General features: G+C 44.5%; 1 protein-coding gene across 1 annotated transcript; it reads right to left on the bottom strand.

Annotated features, from left to right (window-relative positions):
- Positions 1 to 24,394, bottom strand: CDX2 (caudal type homeobox 2). The gene is made up of 3 exons (XM_083609293.1): positions 23,643 to 24,394; positions 8,523 to 8,668; positions 1 to 841 (listed from the first exon to the last, which is right to left on the bottom strand). Exons 1-3 carry the CDS (start codon positions 24,145 to 24,147, stop codon positions 641 to 643), a joined length of 852 nt encoding a protein of 283 aa, XP_083465419.1. The 5' UTR covers positions 24,148 to 24,394; the 3' UTR covers positions 1 to 640.

Here is a 24,394-nt window from a genome sequence, read left to right as displayed (position 1 = left end):
TGTGCAAGCAATTTGTATCAAGCCATTTCTTTGGAGCATTTCAGCTGCTGCTTATCTCAATCTTCCCCCACGAGCTGTCATGTAAAACAGTGCTCCTTTTGATATATCTAGAGTACCAGGAAAACAAAGTGAAATATGCTTTAACCCCCTCCCCCCCATTTTCTTTCGCCCACTAATATTTATCATTTGCTCAACAACATTGGTAATAAAAAAACAGGAATGACAAGAACAAATAAACAAACAACAACAACAAAAGGCATTCCCGGCACAGTTCCCTGAGATAGCAGTGTTTTTCATTTGCAAAGGGGAGTGTCAGTTGCGTGGCACTTACCACAAGCGTGGAAACAAAGTGAAGTAAATCATGGGGGTGGGGGGAATCAAATCTCCTCCCCTCCCCTGTTGCCACACAATGTGGGTTGATCACAGTACATTTTGTACAAATGCGCAGGAAACCAAAAGCTGGAGTGTGGTGCTGTGTATAGAAGTCCAGGTGGGACGCAGAACCACAGTGTCCCTGTATCGATTTCACCAATGGACCAGTGGCCTTTCCCCACCAGGGGCTGGTGTGCATGTGTGCCTCCCCTTCAACGAAGGAGAGCAGGACATATCCAGCTGCTCAGTCTTTTCTCCCCAGCGGCTGTCACTGTGCAGTGGCTGGCACTAAACCGGGAGCACTCAACACTCCTCCATTGGGGCCAGAGCCGGTTGTCCCTGGCTGCATGGAGGACACTGGGCTCATGGGTTCTGATCCACTGTGCACACCCCCTGGCTGAGACTGTTGCAACTTCTTCTTGTTGATCTTCCTCTCCTTTGCCCGCCTGTTCTGAAACCAGATTTTCACCTGGGGGAAGAGGAAGACAAAATAAGTTCTAGCAACTTAGTGCTATAGACCCATGATAATGGCTCTCCCATTATCCCACTTGAAGATGCTGGAGACTGATCCTGGGAACTTCCACTTGCAAGGCAGATCCTCTACCCCAGAGCTATGGTCCTTCTGCATTACATGTTTCCTCAATGTGTACTAAGAAGGTACTTTATGGACTACAGCTAAGACTGCATTCCTGTACATGCTTACCTGCGAAGGAGGTCCACAAATACAGTGGGACTTACTTCAAGAAAAGATTCAGAGGATTGGGCTGTTTGAGCAAAAAATCTTCCCGTCCTGCAGAAAAGGACAGGGAGTGGAGAATGTGTAGAAAGAGGGTGGGCTCCTCATAAATTCCTGAGAATCTAAGCTCTCCTTTTCAAAGCAGAAAGATAACATGTTTTTCAGGGGGAAGGAGGGAGCAAACAAACTTGTATTGTCATGGAGATGGAACATAATTTCCATATTGTTAAGTTTGCATCTTCTTAGCAGAACTGATAGCATCCTGAATTATTAAATTATCTCTTTTTTCTTCACACCAAAATGTGAAGATTACAGTCTGGCCCAAGTGATACACTTCTGAGCCCCTTTAATTCAGTGGAAGGGTGTTAAAGAGTGCATTCGGACATACCTAAAACACTTTAGTGTCTGCACTCTGGAATCACACTCATCCCAGTTTGAGGGCTACCACAGGCCTCATTAGGTTCCCCAGGCCAGGTCATTTTTGGGATAGCCACACCCACATTTCCCAGGCATTAAGTCCAAGCAGGCTAAAGGAAGACTGGGCTCAGGAGAAACTGGTTCTGTAGTGTGGAAGAAGGAGCCAGTTACTCACAGAGCACATTGGCTGGTGGGTGTGGTCCTACCCCCCACCTTCTCCCAGAGCAGTTTTGCAACTTAAAAAAAGATTGAGGTTTACAGTCAATATATATGTTTTCCAAAAAAGCACCCAGTGAACTTCTAGTGACATAAATGACGGCACTTTTAAAAATAGAAAATGACAGCACATGATCAACCTGAAGCACAACAGAGGGGTAGACATGACGACTAACCCACTGTTAGGGGATTTAGGCCAAGGGCTCCCAGACTGTGATCCGGGGACCATCAGTAATCTGCAAGCTTCATTCAGGTGGTCTGCAGCATGTCTGTGGATTTCTGGTTGAAGATAAGAGATAGCACACTACTTGCATTAAATGCTTACACTGCTTTTAAACTCAATTTTAACTGCTTCTTTTATTTCTTATGTTGTATCACTTTTTCAATTCTGTGGAATAGCATTCCTGTTGAAATACGACAGTTGCTCACTAGGTGCACATTCTGGAAATATGGTAATTAAAGACATTTTTGTTCTGAGGTACTTCCCAGCTGGATAAATGAGTCTTTACCATGAGTGTCCACTTATTAGGGTTTTAAGTCTTGTTTTAAATGTTTTGTTATTGTTGTGCCTTTAATTGTTATTAATTATATGTAAATCACCTTGAGATAATGGTTTAGAAGGCCAGTAGTAAATTAATCAAAATGGAGATAACAATAACGACACTAATACTAAATGCATAGATAAGAAATAAAAGAAGCAATAAAAAATACAATTAAAAATCATACAGCATCTAGCCCAGGGCATTATAATTGCTACCACAGTTAGAAAAAACATTAAGTGGTCCACCAATACCCTCAATAATTTAAAAAAATTTAAAGTAGTCAGTGGGTAAACATTAATTGTGTGTGTGGGGGGGGGAATGATTGGGAGGCTCAATTCACTGGACTGAAAAGTGTACACACCCTTGTTTTTAGATACATATGTACATAAACTTAAGCATGTTCTTAATTTTCCATGGAAATCAAACAAAGTCAAGTCTAATTCACTTGGACTGAATTGTGCTCCATGTTTATAAACTAATGTGTGAGCCTCCAGAGTTAAAACCAGGGCAATATTATTTCTTTGACTATGACATGTTCTTCAACAACAGCTGTTGAGAAGCTAATAAAATATAATGATGACATTGTTATCAGGTATTAAAATATAATATCAGAAGCAGAATTCCAAGATCTGTTGCAAGTCAATGCCTATATTTGGCGGGTATCAAAAGCTGAGAGTGTATGTTCAGCACAGGAAATTGCCTATGTCTCTAGAGGACTTCATTCAATGTAAGGGAGGCCCGTGACACATCTTCCCACATCAAGGGTCAGCTCTGTAGAAAAGAGCCTTGTCATGTGAACACAGGGAGCTGCCTTATTCTGAGTCAGAATTTTGGTCCGTCTGGTTCAGTATTGTCTATATGTTCACCTTTCCCCCGTAGTGAAGAAGACCTAAGGTGCCCAAAAGTATGTTAGTTGTGGGATGTGATACATAAGTAGCAGTCAAGTACAACATTCCTTGTTTTCCTAGAGTGGACATGTGAGGGAATGTTTGGTCCAGCCAGTCGAAAACTTCCTGTTTCCTCCTGGTTGCGATCTACTTCCTTTTGCATGTGATTAGAGGTGGGCATGACCTTACCTGTCCAGGTAACCTAAAGGACAAGGCATGCTGCCACTCTCTCTCTTTGACTTCCTCCATTTGTTGGAGCAGCAGCTTTTTAGCTAGAGACACTGGAACTATATTCAAATGGGATAGATCCGCATGTATACACTTTGTAACTAAGGGATCCAACTGTGAACTGAATGAGTGAGTAAACTACTTTAATACACTTTACTCAAGATTGTGGAGTGTTTATTCTTTTAAGAGGGATATAAGGGAACTTACCATGAATCTAATATTGAGAGGCTTAAACAAGCCTGCAACCAACTATCTGCTGTGCTTTTAAAAGGGGAAATTAAAACTCTCCTAAATTATAGAACTTGCTAGCGCAAGTTAGGGAAGATATTAATAAACAACATATCCTCTTCTGCCTCCCTGAACATTCCCACATTAGTGACCCCAGTTCCAAGTATAAGATCTGTATTGTGTTGTATGGTTACATTTTACTTTTTTTCTGCTGGCATTACACATATCATATTTTTAATTTAATTTTTACAGAGGTTTCTGTCCTGTAAGGATTTGCTGACACTTTCTTAGGGCTACCAATGACTGTATCCATCTTCTTGTCAACCAAAGCATTTGGGATATAATAGCCTGTTGAAAGAAAAATGCTATGCATTCTTGTGTTTTGATGTTGTAAACAGCCCTGTGATCTTCAAATGAAGGGCAATATAGAAATTTAAAAAATAATAATGTTTATGGGTAATTTCACTCTTGTAGTTCTCTATTTTCAAATCAGACTAGAACCAGGCAGCCTTTCAGGCAAGGGACTGTCCTCTCTAAATTAGGAGACATGTCAACGCTACCCGCATAAGAAACATCCTTTATTCAATTATGGGGGATTATAATAAGCCTTCCATTTAAATTTCTCATTACTCATTACTTTAGGAAGCTTACTAAGGGGACAGGGTGAGGCATATCTATATTTAGGATTGGAAATTGTCTGGGCATGCTGAACATTAGTTTCAATTTAGAATGGTTTGCTCATGGGGACTATTTTTTCAAAGTTGTTAAGCTGGGTTTCCCTCACCCCATTTTAAGGGAATATCTATTTGGAGTGGGAAACTAATGGCAAGCTCAAAACAGGAAGAGTGGGAATGGAAAATAAATCCCAGGTTTATATCCAAAATACAACCACAGTAGCAAACGGATATGGTACATTAGAGCTTAGCTGATTTCTTACGGCTTTCATGGCCAAACAGGGACTCTAGAAATCAATGCAGCCGTCATCAAAACACCAGCCCTTATATAAGTGACAGAAGAAAAGAAAAGCCATTATGCACATGTGAGCCTGACTCAGAACTAATGCATTTCCAGGAAATGGAAGGACACTCGGAACAGGGGTGGCACTCAGAAAAGTTAGAAACACAACTCTCTTGGACTCTGAGAACGAAGGTGTGTGACTTTTGTAATATCCGCAAAGACTGCAGTTAGGGAGGCTGCCTGGAAAGTCTCTTAAGGTGATCGGAATGGAATAAACAAACTCTCCCTCCTGAGCATGTTGATATATACAAAGCAGCCTCATAACCCAATATGTGAACTGGATATATGAGCGCACATGGAGTTGTCATTTCCGCCTTAAACCTAAAACACTGTCCAGGTGTGCCAAGATTCCATGGACACTAAAGGGATTTAAGCAAGTTCTCAGTGCTGCAGCTAGGTCATTTCAGACTCTGGACTTAAGGGTCAGAATGCCTCATGAGCATAGACAGAGCATACCTTCTCAGCACTGAATAACCACAATAGATTCTCCACACTTCTGTAGGATCACAGGAAAAACATTCCACATCAGAGGCGCTTTCCCCATCTCCCATCTTGCATGAAATGGGAAATGAAATAGTAAAGGCAGTGATATGGCCCTCATTGCTTTTAGATTGGCCATATTGTGTTGAAACTTTAATCCAATATTTCATATGTTTCTGGAGCCAAGCCCAGTGGCTTCCTTTGGTGAGCCAGTAGCCACTTGTTTCAAAGTAGTGCTGAAGATCCCTTAAAACTAGGGAAGGAGAACCTGTGTCCCTCCAGATATTGATGCCTGGCCAACAGACAACCCCAAGGATTATGTTCAAGAGGTAGTGCCTAAAGCCAAAATTGTGTGTAGTCAAAACACATTAGGTTCAAATGCAGGTGGGATTACCAAACAGTTTTTCCCCCAGACACACACCCCAATTTTAATGTTTTTTTGTAGTTTTTTGCCAAGTGCATAAAGCTGAATGTGCACAAGTTAAATGCATGTAAAATTGTGAATAATGTGTGTATCACTATTTGAATGAAAAGCAAGTGCAATTCTCAAGCCATGGACCCCAGAAAGGGGGTGGGGTGGGGATGACAAAGGGACTTGCCCTCTTTGTGCATTTACCTACTACTGTATATTTATAAAGCTTCAGTGCAATAAAGTATCAGTACACTCTGGAGAAAGCCCAACCAGTGAAAATAGAATACTCAAAAGCAAAAGAAAAATGGTTAATACTGCTTAAAATTACAAACTATAATCTCTCTCTCTACACACACACACACCCCTACTTCATTTTTATGTTTTGCCCAGAAATCATATCCTCTAAGGAGAAAGTGATGATACCTCTGGGTTTTGTGTAGTGAGTGAGAGTAACACTGCATATCATATGCTCAAAGGCACTTTTATCTTGAACGACTTCTTAAATTCCATAGCCAACATCTGGTATTATAAATAGGTTATAGGCCATAACTTGCTTGCAGTTTTGATTAAAGGCATCCAATTCTCTCTCTCTCTCTCTCTCTCTCTCTCTCTCTCTCTCTCTCTCTGTGTGTGTGTGTGTGTGTTTAATCACCTTGGCCTGAACTCGTCTATCAGATATTAGACCTTGGAACCTTTTCATACAAAAGTCTTCAGTGCAGCCCACAACACTCCCAACACACTCCGCATAAAATTGTGAAGCCACACAATGAGTGCTCGCATGGCATGAGTGCTCAGCCACATACCGTACCTGTTTTGGGAGTTGGCTTTTGGGGTGACAGTGCTACGTTGCGCAGCAAAGCAAGTTCATGCGTACATAACAACTTTTTTTTGTTATCATGCTGAATGTTTAAAGAACAAATAACCTGCCAGAACTAAAAGGGTAGCGATGCTTTAAAAAGGGGTGGGGGTGACATCTAATTGGAGTGGATTGAACGGCTTGCCATCAAATTCATGGGGAGTTGACACTGTTCACGAAACATTGTGATGTGGTCTCTGCAGGGTGGTCTGCCGACCAAAATGTGACACCAGGACGCTTGCCCTAGATTGCGCCATTCTCTTGGAAATGGATACATTCAGGGAAATCCTATGATTACAACTGATCAAAGGAGCAGAAGTGTTGATTTGCTCAAAATCATTTCCTTTGATTTGAGCTGGCTGACTCTGGAGTGAATCTTTGTACAAAATACTGGAAGTGTAGTGAGTTGTTCAAACCCCCATTCAGCCTTGAAACCCAATAATCTCTACCAGTTAGAACCTCATTGGGTCATTATGAGGATAAAAATGGGAGGTGGGAGAGCTTCGTACAAATGGAAGTGAGATGATATAGCCATGTAAATGAATGCCCCTCACTTCCACTGCCACAGAACTTAACCTCATACCTACCTAACACTTTCAGCACAAGGACTTGAAAGGATGTTTTCAAAGGAGACACATAAACATGCCTTTTAACCTGCATTTCTAAATGCATGCATTTCTAAGTTCATGCAGATGAGGAAGCCATTTTAAAATCAATTGCATGCTTTAAATCAGAGGTGGGGAACCTGTGGGCCTTCAGATGCTGAGGGACTGCAACCCTCTCAGCCCCAGTCAGCATGGTTAGTGGTAAGGGATGATGGGAACTAGGACCACCCCTGCCATTAGACAGAGTGAGGTAGCTGCCTCAGGCAGCAGATTTTAAGTGTCAGGAAAAGGAAGCAAATTGTTAAGTTTATTTACTATGATTTTGCTCTCCAAGAGGCACTTAAGGGATTTCTTTGCTTCAGATGCTAAAATAACTTAGCTGGCCTGGGATATTGTATGGCTTCATCTTTTCTGGAGCAAGAAAAAACACTGAGCTAGCCCTGATGGGAGTTGTAGTACAAAAAATTCTGCACTGAATAGTGTTAGGGTTAGCATTACAGGAGGAAGGGGTATAAAGAGCTGCAGTTTGTTGGAAGTTTTGTTCCTCTTCAATCAGGCCTTTAGCCGATTAATATTCTATGGGCTTTGTTTGTGGGAGCAGGGTTTTTTGTTTTGTTTTGTTTTTGTTCTAACTATTTAGTTGTGCTTTTATCTTGTATTTTTATCTTGTAAGCTGCCCTGAGATCTTTGGATAAAGATAGTGATAGTAGTAGTAGTAGTAGTAGTAGTAGTAGTAGTAGTATTTTAGCAAAAAAGAAGTATAGCACAAAAAAAAAATTAAGATACATTTTAAGGTTAGATTTATATCTCCCATATGAAAGTGAAAGTTGTGGTTTACAATTCCCTTGAGCCAAGCAATTTCTCTCGTTCCTTACAGAATCCAGCTTTGCCACTTAGCGTATACACAATAAGCAGCCATAGCCAACTCCTGGCTTGCTGGCAAGTATACCTATAGAATAAGGCATCTCTAGACAGAAAGGCCAGAGCTTAATGGGAGAGCACATCCTTTGCATGCAGGAGGTCACAGGTTCAATCCCTGACTGAAAAACACCCCTGTTCAAAATCCTGGAGAGCTGTTGCCAGTCCCTGTCACCCTTAATGACTTAGGTGGACCAGTGTCTGATTCAACAGACGGCAGTTTTCTAAAGACACCATGTGCAGGAAGTCCCATGCTTTTGTTCTTGGAAGGACATTAGCTGACATACTTTTTAAAAAACATGAGGCTTTTAAGAGAGCAGGTGGCACAACGAGTCAGTGCATCTGGCTGTTAAACAGAAGGTTGGTGGTTCGAGCCCACCCAGGGATGGATTCCTGCATTGCAGAGGGTTGGGCTAGATGACCCTTGGGGTCCCTTCCAACTCTACAGTTCTATGATTCATGGGAGGACCTTGGCCTGACTGCTTAATGGATTGTACTGATAGGTTTTTTTATGGACTGAAGCTAAAGCACCATGCCAAAGAGGATTTTCTGGGAGGCTGCAGGGGCCTTGGACATCTTACAGAGCAAAGAAATAGCCAAAGTCGCACCTGTCTCTCTGATAATCCCAGATTGGCTGCCAGTTCAGCTTTCCTCCGAATCGTGATGTAGCGGCTGTAGTGAAACTCCTTCTCCAGCTCCAGCCGCTGGTGATCTGTGTAGACCACGCGGTACTTGTCTTTCGTCCTGGTTTTCACTGAGGAGAGAGATGCATGTCCGTTAAAGGAAGTGCAATTACAGCACCATTTCTTTGGCGCATTCTTTGGATGGTATATTTGGAGAACGTTTGGCTTTAGCAAGAAGCTAGCTCCTGTGAAAAATCCCCATTAGTCTCTAGCTACTGAGGCTTCTGTAGACAGTTGACCAAAGCAAAGCAAAGCAAAACAAAACAACATTTCAAAATATCCCTCCTTGGCATGTTTATGCAGGAGGGATTCCAATAACCCTGGGCCTTTACGGTTTCCAAAACTTAGCTGTTGCTTATTTCCACCCCATCCCCCCAAACACAGCAGGTTAGAAGGGATCCCTCTTCTTCCTGCTAGTTTAAATTATAAGCCCTCAAACGTCTGGCTTCAAGAGGAAGTGATTTTCAAACAATGCACGCTTGTAAAAAGGAGGCAGCTGCTGGGTTTATGGCCCCCAAGCCAAACACACACAAAAACACAACCGTAAAGCAATGCATTGGGGTGGGTGCACCTTGATTTGTGCATCTGTATTATTATTTGGCACTCTGTAATTTGGCCTGTTATGACTTCTACAAACTTCCACTTACTAGGAATGGAGTCGCAAAACTTCAGTAGAATTAATGGGTGGTATTGCACTAAGTGGAGCAGCCCCATTAAAATTAATGGAACAAACTTAGTCATGTTCATTCATTTCAGTGGGCCTACTTTTGAGTAAAACCTAGTGGAGTGCCACTTCTCCAAGTAAATGTGTTTGGGAGAATAGCTCTCCGATATGCACAACCCAGATAAACAGGCACTTTAAATTTCAGTGGGAGGTATTTAATGCACATACTTCATTTTTCAGTTTACTTTCAACATGCTTGAGTTTGGCTAGGTCTTGTCTCTGTGGTTCAATCCAGTGGGAGATTTTCCTGCACTCATAAACCCCCTTGGAATGAACTGAAGCTGCAGACAAACATAGTTCATTTCATTTGTGCAGTCTCACTAGATCATTTACAAAGTATCAAAACAAGCCTAGGTACCGTGTGGTTTTTGTTTTTGGTAAAGGCTTGTTAACAGTTTTACCTTTGTCCCAAAACAGATCACTTAATATTGGAGATCAAAGTATCAGTCATTCAAATTGTGCACAATAATAAACATTTTTAGAACCTGGGAATCAAGTCCCAACCGTTTCATCACTTATACAAATATGTATAAACTCAGGCCTCCCCTTTCCCAGGTCTGATGCCCAACTCTCTGTTAAGCAGTGCTGTCTTAAGTCACAACCAAACTAAAGTTTGGCCATTTTAATTCCCATTTATGTCAAAGGCGTGGGTGGGAGAGTTAAATACATGTTTTGCCCTATTTCCAATGAATTATATTTCAAAGAATTGTAGAGTTGGAAGCGACCTTGAGGATCATCTGCAATGCAGGAATATGCAGCTGCCCCGTATGGGGATTGAACCTGCAATCTTGCTGTTATCAGCACCACACTCTCACCAACTGAGCTACTTCATTACCTTTTTACACAAACCACCACCAACAAATTGTGTGTCAGTGTGCAATTTATAAAATATATATAATTCATTACTTGGTCAAGAAGTAATGTGCTATACTGTTTATTTTCTCATTAAACTGCATATCACACATATCACATTTCCCCATAAACTATTCCCTCTTTAGACATGAGCTATCTACTAAGATAGGAGGATAAAGTTTTGTGGTATTGTGGGGGGAGTCACAGCTGAATTGGATGTGGGGTGGTGGAAGAGGAGCGTACACCTCTAGTAATGGAAATTTGACACACATAAAATCTGCAGACGCTCCAAGGAGGAAACATTTGGATTTCTCACACATCTGATATATGATGTGTTGTCCTTAGTTTGCAGGTGTATACATGGGTACAGAGGCGAAAGATGTAAACAATGGGGCCAAAGGTCATGACATGCGAGAGGCATAATAGTCTGCAACATTTCAGTGCAAAGATCAAGTGCCTATAAAGATAAGTACGTTCACAAAATGGTCATTTCCACAAACACACTACAGTACAATAAATCTATTCACATTTTAAGGAGCCACAAGACTGTTGTTGTTTTTCCTGGAAATGGCTAACATGATCTGGAAGCGGTGTTGCCCTGCTCTCCACTAGCCTTTGCAAAACAGAGTGGGTAAGCAAAGGCTGTTTGTTTGTTTGTATTTAAACTGTGAGGCAGCTGCTTCCTGGGAAAGAAAGTAGCTGTCTGGTCCTTGAAGGCAAAGACCTCTGAAACGGAATCCACAAATTAAAACTTCAGATACACGTACTTTGTTATCTATGAGCAGTCAAATACAAATCCCCATTAAATATGACTCCTTTCTGGCAGAGGCTGCCTTGCCATGGTTATCTGTGCCCTGGTAACCTTTAGATTAGACTGGGGCAGTTCAATGTAGGTGAGGCTGCCTTTGAAGGTTGTCCAGAAACAATGGAGATGCACGATAACTACCTGGAATCTTTCTGGAATGCTTTCCCCGTGAAGGCTTGCCAGGCACCCACTTTGTAACCTTTTTGGTGTTAGGCTAACAGAGCAATCCAAACCATGTCTATGCAGAGGTTAAGTCCCATTGAATTCAGTGAGGCTTACTCCCGGGTAAGGGAGGCTAGGATTGCAGCCTAAGACATAAATGCTTACCCAGACATGTGAATCTTATGTATGCTTTGAAGGGTTTCCTCTGTTGTATTTTATATTTCATTGATTGTACACTACCCATCAGTTTCTTAGTAACATGAAGGGTGGTATAAGAATTGTTAAGTGTCGATTAGGAATATACCACACCAGTTCTTGAACAGCTGCCCTGGACCCTAGTTCATTTGCAGGGCAGAATTCACAATGCTGGCATTGATACTTCAAGCTCTTCCTGACTTGGCACCAGGACCTTGAAGGACCTCCTGCCACCACACCAACCTGCCAATAGACGAAGGTCATGATCATGGAAGGGTGTTCTGCAGGTCCCTTCATCAAAGGAGATGAAGTGGATGGAGCCAGGAAATACAATCTTCTTGGTGGTGGTACTCCACCTTTGAAATCTCTCTCCAAGGAGAGCCTTTTTAAAACTTGGAATTAAGTCACAACGATTTCCTTCCTTCCTTCCTTCCTTCCTTCCTTCCTTCCTTCCGTCCTTGGCACCTATATTTGGCTGTGTGTGTGTGTTAAAAAAAAAAAAGCCCTAAATTTGCGTTGATTATAAATCACACTCTCTCCTGTTCTTTTTTTATTATTATTTTATAGCTGTAGTTATTTGTATTATGATGCTATTTTAATTTCATGTTGTGTAAACTGTGCTTTTAAAAAATAATAATTGAAAGGTGAGATCTGAGTTTATTAGTAATTATGAAGTGATTTATGCGGCTCCACAACAAGCACTCTTACTTATCAATAAAAGTCCATGTAAAACAACTGACTTCCTTCCAAAAAACATGGAGGCATCAGTGCCATTCACAGCAAAAGGACGGAATTGATTTAAATATCCAGGCAGGCACTATCTGGCTGGGAGATCAGCTTTTTTCTCCTGCAGTTTCAAGGGACTGGAAAGCTTTGATTTAAACACTGCCAGTTGTAAATGAGATAAACCACAAGAAACAATATTCTATGATTCTATAAGGTGGGTTTTACTCAGAAGGCATTCAAAAGCCCGCTTAGGAAGGAAGCTTTATTTACACCAGTACAGTATTTCTTATTGCAAGTCATGTGCTGAGATGGCAATAGGAACGGGGCAATCCACGAAGTCAATTTTATGACGAATTTAGGAGCTCTACAGTCATTTAGCCAGGGCTTTTTCAAGCAGAGCTATACACAAACACATTTGGGCCAGAGTAAGAAGGAGTGACTTCTACCTAAATTTCCATTTCCCCTCGTCTGAAGGTTTATCTATAGATCTATCTCGTTATAAAACGTAAATGCAAGAACTTGCCAATTCCAATACTTTTCTACGTTTTTTCTCGTCTTAAAAAAAACCTGACTGCCCCATTCCATGGGGAATTTATTCCCAGGACAGCTGGGCCAAACCAGGAGAATAAATTGCGCCATGACAATTTCAAATTCACTGCGCTTCCCAAATTCACTGCGCTTCCCAGGCAGCCCTCCAGCGCGTCTGTTTGCGCCTGGCCTTTGGTCTTTTCTCCCGCTTCTCGTTTAACTGGTTCTCTTCTTAAACAGACCCCCACCCGCACCACAAATAAATAGAGAGATCTGAGCTTCTTCTGCCTGCCTGTAGGTGTTTAATGGCCGGCAGGCTGGCTTTGGTGAGGCTAAACAAAAACAAAAGGGGCAGAAAGGCGCGGCCCCTGCAGCCCCCAGACAAAAGCTTCCCCGCCATGAAGACAAGGGTGATCAGAGGGAGCTCCCTGGAGCCGCTCAATGGAGAACACGAGCGCCGACAATGCGCTACAAGGCGATCTTATCAAAGCGAGGAGCCTCCGGAACGCCCCCGAATCGCAGGCACAGGCGGGTTGCCTGGAACAAATGGGCGGCAGGCGCTTTCATTCTCCCCTCGCGCTCTGCGCGGCGCATTTGAATGGAGACAGGCAGGTCCCTTCCCCTCCCCACTGCGGGAAAGGAAGAAAGGGGTTCGGAAGAGGTTGGGCTCCTTGAATTCAAATGCATCTGGGGGTGGGAAGCAGGGAGGGGGCTCCTAATAAAACGCAGAAGGCCTAGTCTTCCCAGTTTCAGCCAAATTGCCCCCTCCCTTTGAAAATAAAACAAAAAACACAGTAGATGGGAGAAGGGGCGTCCAAAACACAACAAAGGAGGCTGTCTTCCACTGGGCCAAAAAAACATTGTTGCATCTAACTCAGTGCTGAGGACACTGGCTGGCAGCAGTTTCAGGCTCTTTCCCAGATGCTGGGGAGAGAAGCTAGAGCGTTCTGCAGGTCCAAGCTCTGCCTCTGGGAGTTTATAATATGACTCTTCTCCAATGCAGGGAGATGCCGAGCAGGGTGGATCAGGCCAATGGATCCACCAGCCTGTTTTCACAGCAGCCATGCAGGTTGGACCACCTACACTTCCCCCTAATCTGAGCAAAGTTGGAAAGGGAGAGAAACATATGGCAACCACTTTTCCCAAGCCACAAAAATGATCTTCTTTTGTCAAATTATTTAAATTAATTTTCAATTACAAAAGTCCAATATACGCCATATTATACCAATACCAGATAGCAATCCAAATACCAATCAATTACACAATTTATGTGGCCTCCCACCTGCTGTACTTCAAGGTCTGATTCCCTTTAATTCTGCCTCCAGACTAATTTTCAAACCAAATACAATCCACTCTTGATAAAATGACATTCTTCTTTAAAACTTTTTAAAACCACAAGCCCATTTAGACTTGGACTTGGCGTCAGGAAATCTGTTCTCCTAAAATGGCAGAAGCATTTCAAGGCAACCTTGAAAGGCACCCTATAAATATAGTTTGGGGTTTTGTTTTGTATTTATAAGCAATAATCATTTTAAAAGGGTCTGAGCAGGTGCAATGCACATTTTCCACATTATTGATAACAGCAGCCTGAGCTATTGTGGTATCTCAGGTTTGATGGGTTTTTTTAATAAGATGGAAGACCCAGATCCAAACCACAACTTTACAGAATTGTTGTCCAGGTTAAAATAATGCAATTATGTGACTATGTTGAGTAAAATCAATCAAGGACCAATTAAGGCTTTTAGGGGATTGAACCCCAGCACCCCAGTTCAAAACTGGTGCGCAAACCCAGCCACACTATTCCACGGATGAAGTCAATCATATTATATATCATATCATCATATATCAGCCTTCACCAACTTGGTGCCCTCCAGATTTTCTGAATTACAACTTCCATCAACCTGGGAATCCAGAAGATTTGTGAGGCAACAGATTTATGAAGTCTGATACACAGTATATTCACACAAACGTCACTGCTTGCAGTGACTTTCCCCAGCGAATCCCAGGATCTCGCTAACTGAGAGAGAGATTCGGAAGACAAATGATTTAAGACAGAATGAACTGGTAGAATTGCCACTTTTTGTTTATTTGTTTGGGTTGCTGTTGTTTTTAACCCCAAGTCCTTATGCTTTTTTAACACCTGGTGAGTGACACCCCAAACATTTAAGAGACCAGCCATTTCCCGCAACTGGAAATGGGAAATTCGTCTGCTTGGGAGCAGGGCATGAGCAAGGAGGACAGTCTTTAAGAACTAGGTAGAGCTTAGAGAAGAGAAAATAATGGGCCTGATCCACTGGAAAGTTTCCCTGGATTGTGTCGGAATGAAGACATGTCAGTTAACCATTTGCAAATATTTTGTCAGACTGTCAAGACAGGAGAAAAATAATAGAAGTTTCTTTCTGACTTGACTGCTATGTATTTAAGTGATCTCTCTCTCTGGGATTTTTAAGGGTGATTGCCAATGTTAGTTATACTCAGAGTAGACCCATTGAAACCAAAAGACTTAAGTAACTTTAGTCCACCAATTTCACCCTAACAGTACAATCCATGTCTACTCAAATTAAGTCCTATTGCATTTGGTGGGGCTTACTCCCAAGTAAACCTGATAAAGACTGCAGCCTGACGATTTTGCATTGCATTATGTAAAGGTGCATTTAAAGTGTTTAGTATTGTACTAACATTAATGTTATTAGTGTGACAGCACTCTCACCTGCCTATTGACATCAGACAGGCGGCTTCACTGTAGCCTTTTCAGTGCCTGCTCAAAACATTTTTGTTTATGCACCCAAGTTTGTTGAATTTTGACATGTGTTTTAATCTGGTTTTTAGTTTATCGCTAAATTATCATATATTTTTTAATATTTTAAATAGCTGGTTTTAACTGTTTCCTCGACTTACATTTTTTATTTTTGTAAACCACTTTGTAGTGGGGTTGTTTTGTGTTTTGGTTTTCACAATCAAAATGCATATATGTTTTATGGAATAAAGAAACGATAGAGATTCTGTGATCACCACGTGGGAGCCACATAAATAATAATGCCTCCTAGAGAGGACTGCAGAAAATCAACCACTGGTTTGCTTGGGGTGAAGATATGGGATGGGCGAGAGAGAGATTTCCCCTGTTGATCTACTGCGGAGAATTTTGCAATCCACCCAAGGGCCTGTTCCCACTCTCAGCTGCCGCAACCACCAACAGTCCCCCCTTCCCCCGCCCAGGAAAGAGAGAGAGAATGAGAGAGGAATGGCAGATTTCAATATTGACTGCGAAAGTTTCTGTTCCACCTCCCTCTCCTTTCTCTTCTTTTCCGGTGAGGGGCGGTCAGGGAAGGGGAAAGGGGGGAACAATAGCAAGGAAGGTGTATATCAAAGCAAGATAGGTTTAAAGCCCCCTCCTCATGACAGATGAGGGTCTGCCAAAGAGAAGGGAGGAACAATATTAGCATCACAAGTAAGACGAAGGGGGCGCCTGCAGGACCCTCTTGCCCTCTGCGACCTTTTCCTAGGGCATTAGCATCCAAGGTTGCTTCTAAGGTTGCTATCCTAAGGACACTCACTCAAGAGCAGGTCGCGCTGATCTCAGTGGGACTTTTTTCTTAATAAGGATGGCGAAGGGTGTGCTGTAGGATCAGCCTTCCCCAAGCTGGTGCCCTCCAGCTGTTTCGGCCTATCTAACTTTAGCTGAGATGGATGCTTTAGCTGAGATTGCAGGGGGTTGGACTAGATGACCCTTGGGGTCCCTTCCAGCTCTACAATTCTATGATTCTAACTCCACTCAACCCCCAGCCCAGCATCTGATTGTAGGGCCTCAGAATGGCAAAGGCCAGCACTAGATTTAGGGTGGTTCCTTTAGCCGAGAGGGCACAAAATACGTAATAAAAATAAGAATAACCTATATTTAGATAGGTACCTACCATAGCTATCAACATTTCCCTTTTTTAAAGGGAAATTCCCTTATTCCGAATAGGATTCCTCACAAGAAAAGGGAAAAGTTGACAGCTACGGTACCTACAGAGAAGATCCATGTAAAAAGCAGCTGTACTAAAAGGAATTATTGTGAAAACAAGAAATATTTAGGGTATGCATGACGAGTTTTGTCCTCACTCAAGGCACCATACGACCAGTCTGCTCTTGCAAAGGCTACTGTAGATGCAGGACCTCCTGCTACAGCCATGATTTCTATTTATTATTTCCGATCTACACTTTCATTAAAAGAATATCACAGTGGTATGCAGCGTGTAGTAATGAAACCAGCAAAAAGCACCCACGAAACTTTAATAAATACCAACTGGTTAAGAAGAGAACATTCATATTGCAAAGGCCCTTCTAAAACAATGTAGTTTTCAGAGCAGCTCTGAAAGAAGGGAGGAATGGTTTCTGACAAGCCTCTACTGGTGGGGAGTTCCACAGGCCCTGGCTCAATCTGTAGTGAAGGCCTGCAGGGAGCCACCAGAAGTGTCCCATCTGAGCACCTCAGATGACTGAGGTGGAGCATAAGGAATCAGATGGTCCTTAAGGTCCTTTGGATCTGAGTTGTTTAGGGGCTGTGAATTAACACTAGTATCTCAAATCTCTTTCCCATTCACCCCCATCACTTCTGTCTCCCTCCCTCATGGGGATAATAATGCAGGCATATAAAGTCAGCCAGTACTTATATGTGAGTAGTCATTCCCACATTGCAAAAAGTGAGTTCATGGCAGAGCTGAGGTGTATGTTGACTAGGTCTCATTAATGTATTGGAATTCAGATTGTTATATTCTGGTCTAACTAGTTGCACTCAAACACACTTGGGGGTGAGAAATCTGTTTACAGCAGGATCCTGTGCATATCTACTCAGAAGAAAGCCCCACTGAGTTTGATGTAGGGTTGCAGTCTCCGTGCATTTCAAGGGCATGGTCCAGTTAAAGAGGAGCAATTTCTTGGCTCTCAATGGGAGAGTCAAGCACACATAGGATCCTGTTTGGTTTCAGTGGGACTTGCTCACATGTAAGGTGTGTAAGGCTGCAACCAGAAGTTTGCAACATACTAATAGAGGTAACCTATGGGAAATAGAATTAATGGTACTGGCAAGCACTTCCCTAGGTCCCAAAGGAGAAGGGGGGGACCTTTCCGATGTTGTTGGACCACAACTCCCATCAGCTCCAGCAAACATAGCCAACATCTGGCGGGCCACAGATTCCACATCTCTAAATTAGGAGGTGCAAACAGTCAGATCCTAGATACGTTTACTCTGGAGTAAATACCAAGCAATACAACTTTCCAGGGTTTCAGAGAGGATTTTTTCTCTGAACCTTGGGACACTGAACCTGGAGGGGGGGTTGCATACCAAGGAGATGCTACTTCCCATTGTGTTCAAATATGCTTACTTGGGAGTACAGTGGTACTGTACCTCGGGTTACATATGCTTCAGGTTACAGACTCCGCTAACTCAGAAATAGTGCTTCAGGTTAAGAACTTTGCTTCAGGATGAGAACAGAAATCGTGCGGCGGCGGCGCGGCGGCAGCAGGAGGCCCCATTAGCTAAAGTGGTGCTTCAGGTTAAGAACGGTTTCAGGTTAAGAACTGACCTCCATGCAAAGTATTGGAAGACACAAGATTTACCCACTTTGGAAGAATGGCAGATGAAGATGATGGACTATATGGGACTGGCAGAAATGACTGGCAGAATCCGGGACCAGGGAGAAGAGGCGGTGGAAGAAGATTGGAAGAAATTTAAAGACTATTTACAGAAATATTGCAAAATTAAGGAATGTTAGAATGATGTTGGATAGAAATTGAGTGGTTTTCAGCTGTAATGCTTTAAGAATATGGAAGAAGGGTTAATTAGGTAAAAAAAAATAACTAAAATGGTGTTGGATTGGAAATAAGTGGTATTGGCAACAAAGTTAATAAGAATATGCAAAAATGGATTGATAATGTATGAAAATACTGAGTTATAAAATGTTAAGTTATAGAGATAAGATAAATGAAAGAGGGTAAGGATTTGCTGATTTGATTATTTAAATGGGAATACAAGAAGGGGAGGTGTGAGGAAGTCAAAGAAACAAGCAAATGAGTTTTATGTTATGAAAAACAATTGTTCTTAATTTTTCTTGTTGTTTCTGTATGTTTTATTTATCTTTTTATTTTTTATTTTTTCTCTTTTGTTATTATGTGTTTTTGTATGTTTGTTTTTGTGAAATCTTAATAAATATTTCTTAAAAAAAAAAAAGAACTGACCTCCGGAACAAATTAAGTACTTAAGCTGAGGTACCACTGTATGTACAGTCAGAGGCAATGGGAAGCCCACCAAGACACTTCCCCCCACCACCAGCGATGCAGAACAGGCTTTGGAAAGGAGGAGGAGATCTTCCTTGAGGAAAGGAAGAAGAGGGATTGCATATCCCTGGCTGGGTGGCCAAGCCCTGGTCGCTGCCCTACGGGGTGCAGAGAAGAGCTGCCCAGCTGTGGATCAACTCCTCTCTGCACGGATTATTAGCAGCCCAGCGGCGATGGGCATATAAAGGTATGAAGGCGCCCAGTGAGTCAGAAACCAATGCACAACCAACCGCGCGCACCGGCCAGTGATTTAAGGATGAAGCTCGGTATCAGCTCGACCACGGGAAAGGGACCTGCAGCAAGGCCAACGCGCGCGTCGCCGCGGAGGAGCGCAGGGGACCCCCGTTGCCTCTTATTCTTCTCATTCCAGAAAAAGTGCTAGATCAAGCTGATCCCACGGGATCTTCAGATCAGCCTCTTGCGTACAAGAAGGATGCCTCTGCCCTTCAGTTAAGAGGTTAGGAAGCCAAGCAGCCTCGCACAAACTGGATCGCACTTTACTCTGGCAAGGAGCAGGGGAATCGATCTCTTCACTACAAGCTCAAGTACATTTTATACCACAGAGCCCTCCCGATGCTGTTGGACTCCAGCTCCCATCAGCCCCAGCCGCATGCCCAATGGTCAGAGATTATTAGACTTGTAGTGCAATAGTCTCAAGTTCCCCATCTCCAAGCTGTGTCCTAAAACCGTTCTCACGAAACTTGGGTCTGGCATGTTCATCTGTAGAATACAAATCTCTTCCGGGAGAAAACTAGCAGTTCAGGAAGAAGACTAGGCAAAAGCTTCCCAGCATGCTACTCAAGGAATCTGTTTTTCATATGGGAGATTATTCCCTCATCCAAAATCTGAAGTAGGTACAACCCAGGCAATAGCCCTTGCATCTCAATGACAACTATAGACTGCTTCTGAATTCTTAGTCCAATGTGGATCCGGGTCATTCAGTGTGCGCCTGTGTCTTTGAAGCTGCAAATACCCTGATTTTTTTATTTTATTTTTAAAAAAAACAACCACCGGAAGTTCTCCTGCGCAAGCGTAGTTGAAAATTCAATGGGAGCAGCAGCGCAAAGCCTTGCCAAACTCGGATTCATTTTATTTTATTTTAATTTATTTTAACGTGTCTTGCTCAAGAGAACTTTCCAGTCGTTGAGGCTGGTTCTTTGCGCGTGTCCTCACTTCCCAGTAGGTTTTGTCCTGAGACTGAACCTTCGCTAGAATTAGTGAGCTCATCAGAAGAACATTAGAAGCAAATGGACCTACATTCGCAAGCGAAGTACACTGCAAGAACGTGGAGACTTCCAGGGCCTCTGGGATTATACAACCAGTTTCCATTAAAGCAAATCTTTCAGGGTCAAGGCAAAACAAGAATGCATTAGGTTAAAATAAGAGGTTCAGTATTGTTCTGACAATCCGACCCTACATACATTTTATCTTTTCGTGTGAATAATTCTACGCCTTTCTAAACTCTCAATATTTTATCTACGGGATTCTGAATGGATGACTGTATCATGGACTTCAAAACACTGCTTACGGAAATTGTATAATTCACCAGCTCAGCCCTAGGATAGAAACCGGATCCTACAGGCATTACTCAAGAGTAAACCCCGGGGATTTTCATGAAGCTGCCTTCTGTTTCGGATTAGTTTTAAAACCGATTCCAGTCCGGCTGAATTCCAAAACGTGTGCGTCAAGACGGCCTTAAATAATGCGCCTTACGCTTCAATTCTAAACTTAAATTCAACTGCAAGTAGATTTCATTACTTGATTTTCAACCGCTGCTCTTGAGTGCTTTCACTGCGGGTTACCGCTTTCCCTTGTCGGTAACAATGTATATGCGAATTTAGTGGTTTTCTTTTAAATATTGACAATAAGGAACAAAGGTGGTTGTTTTTTAAAAAAGAGTTGTATATTTGCTCTTCAATACCACCACCATCACTGCCCCCCCCCAATTCGCAAATACACCAAAGTTTCCAAAGCAAGGCTCCTCCACTCTCTGCAGAGCCGCCAAGCGGGAAGTCCCAGAAAACTCCCTGCTTTCTATGGTCAAGCGTCCCCTGCGCAGGGCAGCAGCCGATGTGTTCCTCAGATCGCTGAACCACACACAGTCAGCAGGTCATCCGGCTTCAAATATCACCAGAGAAGCAACGTCAGCCGAGGCCCTCTCCAGCTCCTGGGCTTTGATCCTTGCTCCCGGAAGGGTGTTCTCAGTTGTCTAATTAACGTCAGCAACTCGACGCGTAAAGAACAGAGGTCCACACATCGGCCTCAGCCATCAGTGGCCGGCTCTCGGTTGTTGTTACACACACACATGAGCTAGATTCTCCAGCGACAATCCCCCACGGAAATCCCCACGCCACCATTATGCTATAATCCGAAGCATATTCACTCTGGTTTAACTCCCACTGAATTCAATGGGACTTGTTTCCTATCCAGGCTGCAATCCTTCATAGACGTTGCCTACAGCGGGGACTTACTTTCCGAGTGAACATGCCTGTGATTTGCCCTATTAAGTGTGTTTATTAGGATTGCAGCTTTTCAGGGGGTTCCAGATCTTTTACTTTCTGCCTGGGTCATGCCTCCCGCGTTCATCCATGCCCGCCTACAGATCTGGAACACATTCAAGTCTCCGGGGCGCTGCGCCTCGCCATAGTATCCCTTCCTTACAAAAACCCAGCGACGAGAGAGGGGAGATAGCTACCTATTCTGCGAAGCTGGATGGAGACACCGGTCCGGGGACCACCGACAGCTAAAACCACAGATCTTCCCGCATCAAGTAATCCTGGCCTCACCTACCCTACGATCAAAGTTACGGTAAGGAATGTCATTAGTACAATAGGCGGAGCGCGTGGAGCGCTCGAAATAACCCTTACAGAAGCCAAATTATTTATATTAGCGACAAAGGTGCATAGGATCTGCCTTATTCAGAGTCAGACCATTGGCCGCATCTAGCTCAGTGCTGTCTACACGGACTGGCAGAGGCTTTTCAGGGTTTCAGACACGGGACATGCCGGGGATCGAACCCGGGACATTCTGCATGCAAAGCAGGTGATCTCCCAAGGAGCTACGGCCCTTTCCCTGAAAGAAAACGTCGGTGGGAACCCCCCCTGCAGATTGGAAAGGCCTTAGGGGGACACTTCCTGCCAGCCACAAATTTTAGCTCGGCGGCAGCGCTTGGATTTATATATGGGGCTTGACCTCGCCAGGTTGAGAAGCTCCATGAAAGGGAAAGTCCCATTAATTTGCAACGGGACGGATTTCCCAGGAAATGTCTGCGTGTGTCTCGTGTGCTTAGAATGGCAGTTTTAGTGCCCACATGCTTCAGTTTAACTGGCTCGGGCGATAAAGATGCCTGTCTCCAATCAGATCTGTAGTTTTGTACAGTCTGGAAACTCACCAGCCCAGCAGGAATGAATCCCGGAGGAAATGGACCAGGATGGAGAGAGCCTGAGAACCTTTCTGGTGACAGCCCGGCTCATCCAGGCTAAATCTGTGAAATAGTTTAAACGGCATTGGAGAAGTGTAGTTGCAGAGGGGATCATGAACGCGCAATTTCATTTGGAAGGAAGTGCCCCTGCTTCCCACAGGATTTACTTCCATGTAAATCCTGAGCTGGGATCCTGGCACAAATGTAGGGCATATCAATTCAGACGGAGTGGATCTGAGATTCATGCTCCCCTGAAGGGCAAAACACCCTTGGTTTTAAGAACTGTAGAGAGTCACGATGTCCCAGAGAAGCGGTTCAGTTTTGTGGATTGCAGTTTGTGTATTTGCAGCCTGTTAAGTTTATTTACAGCCGCCTTTTACACTCAGATCTGAACCAGAGAATGTGCTGGCTCGCTCTTTGTTCCTTTGCCCACCATTAATGAACTACCTCCCCCAATATTTAATGCACGAATCTGGCTCAATCCTGGCCTTGTCAACTCAGGAGTGAGGTCCCGCTGCTTTCACTGGGGTTTACTCAGTGTAAGCAAGGCGTACAGCCTTTAGCTCCGAGCAAATGCCTTTTAAGGGGACGCAGAGGTATAATAAATCGACAGGGCGAGGTATTCCCAGCACGTAAAGCGCCACTGACGCCAGCGGACTTACTTCCGAGAAAGTTTATATGGAATCTGGAGTAGCGCGTGGCTTTCAAACTTAGCAGGAAATAATATTCGTTTTTAAACTGTCACGGCCTTAGGCTAGCACAGGAAGCCTATTGATTATGACATTCGTTTTAATGGTTCGGCTTTACTAGGGAACTGGATACTAAAAGCAAGCAGGCGCGCGCAGGACGGCCTCACAGCGCTGGCGATCGGCTCCACCATCCCTGCAAGGCACGCCAACCCTGGATCCAGTCCGAATATATGTATATTTCCAAAAGAAGGCTCCGTAGGATGGCTGTCTCGCTTCAATCCGAGAGAGATCCTCACACCAGGCCGTCGGTCCCCGACCAAATACCCACGCACCGGGCTCAATTTGATCGAGGTGTGCGCGTCACCTTAACCCTTGAAACGAGCAAGACCAGCGGCGGTCCCTTCCAGAGTCTTTGCTTTCTTAACTCTTCCATCTTTCCCCTCCCACGGCAACCGTGCCCCGGCGCTGGTGCAGAGTGCCGCTGCGTCGCCTGAGCCCCACTGAACAACTTCCGCCCGCTGCGCCTGTAGGTGATGAGGTGACCCGGCTTCCTCCAGGCCTGCGCCCCACAGCCCCTTCCTCCGGACACCCAACGAGCCGCCCCTCCCTGCCCCTTCTCCTTCCTTACCGGGTCCCCCTGCCGTGGGTTTCCTGATCCAGTCGCAGGGGTTCCGCCTCTGGCCGCCGGGAGAAAGGTGCTCGGCGCCGGGCGGCGAGTTGAGCGGCTGCATCAGCCCCCCGGAAGCGGGGACTCCGCAGGGGGGCGCCGGCGGCCCCTGCGCAGGGTGGTGGTGGTGCGGGTGCGGGTGGTAGTCCCCGACGGGGCTGTAGGCCAACCCTGCCGCGCCGGAGGGTCCGTGCACGGCGTTGGCGCCCGCCCCAGGGACGCCCCCCTGCCCGTAGCCGTTCCAGTCATCGCGCAAAGGCGCCCCGTAGGCGCCGGGCCAGGGCGATCCCGGGGACTGCGCGTTGTCCAGCCCGATCCCGGCGGGCACATGGTAGGCGCCGTAGTCCGAGTACTGCGGGGCGCCCACGAAGTTCTGCGCCGCCGCCAAGTTGAGCCCCCCGGCGTGGCGCACCGAGCCCGGGTACATGGAGGCGCCGTCTTTCTCCAACAGGTAACTCACGTACATGGTGGCCGGAGGCGAGGGGCTCTCCTCCACATACTGCTGCGAGGGCGCCGGCGATGGGCTCCTGGCCTCCCTTCCCTGGGGGGGAACCCGGTGCGTTGCGAGGATCGGCGCCCACCCCGTGGTCGAGGCGCCCTCCGTGTGGGCGCAGAGGAACCGAGAGCGCAGCCGACGCGCGGTGGTCAGGGAGCCATCGGCTCCATCGGCCGGCCAGGCTCGCCGCGCTTGGGACGAGGCTCCGCGCTGTATG

The sequence above is a fragment of the Podarcis filfolensis genome (assembly GCF_964270895.1).
Source record: "Podarcis filfolensis genome assembly, chromosome: 4".
Classification (NCBI taxonomy): domain Eukaryota; kingdom Metazoa; phylum Chordata; class Lepidosauria; order Squamata; family Lacertidae; genus Podarcis; species Podarcis filfolensis.
Note: the sequence above shows the minus strand (reverse complement) of the source record. Positions and strands in the feature narration are given on the sequence as shown.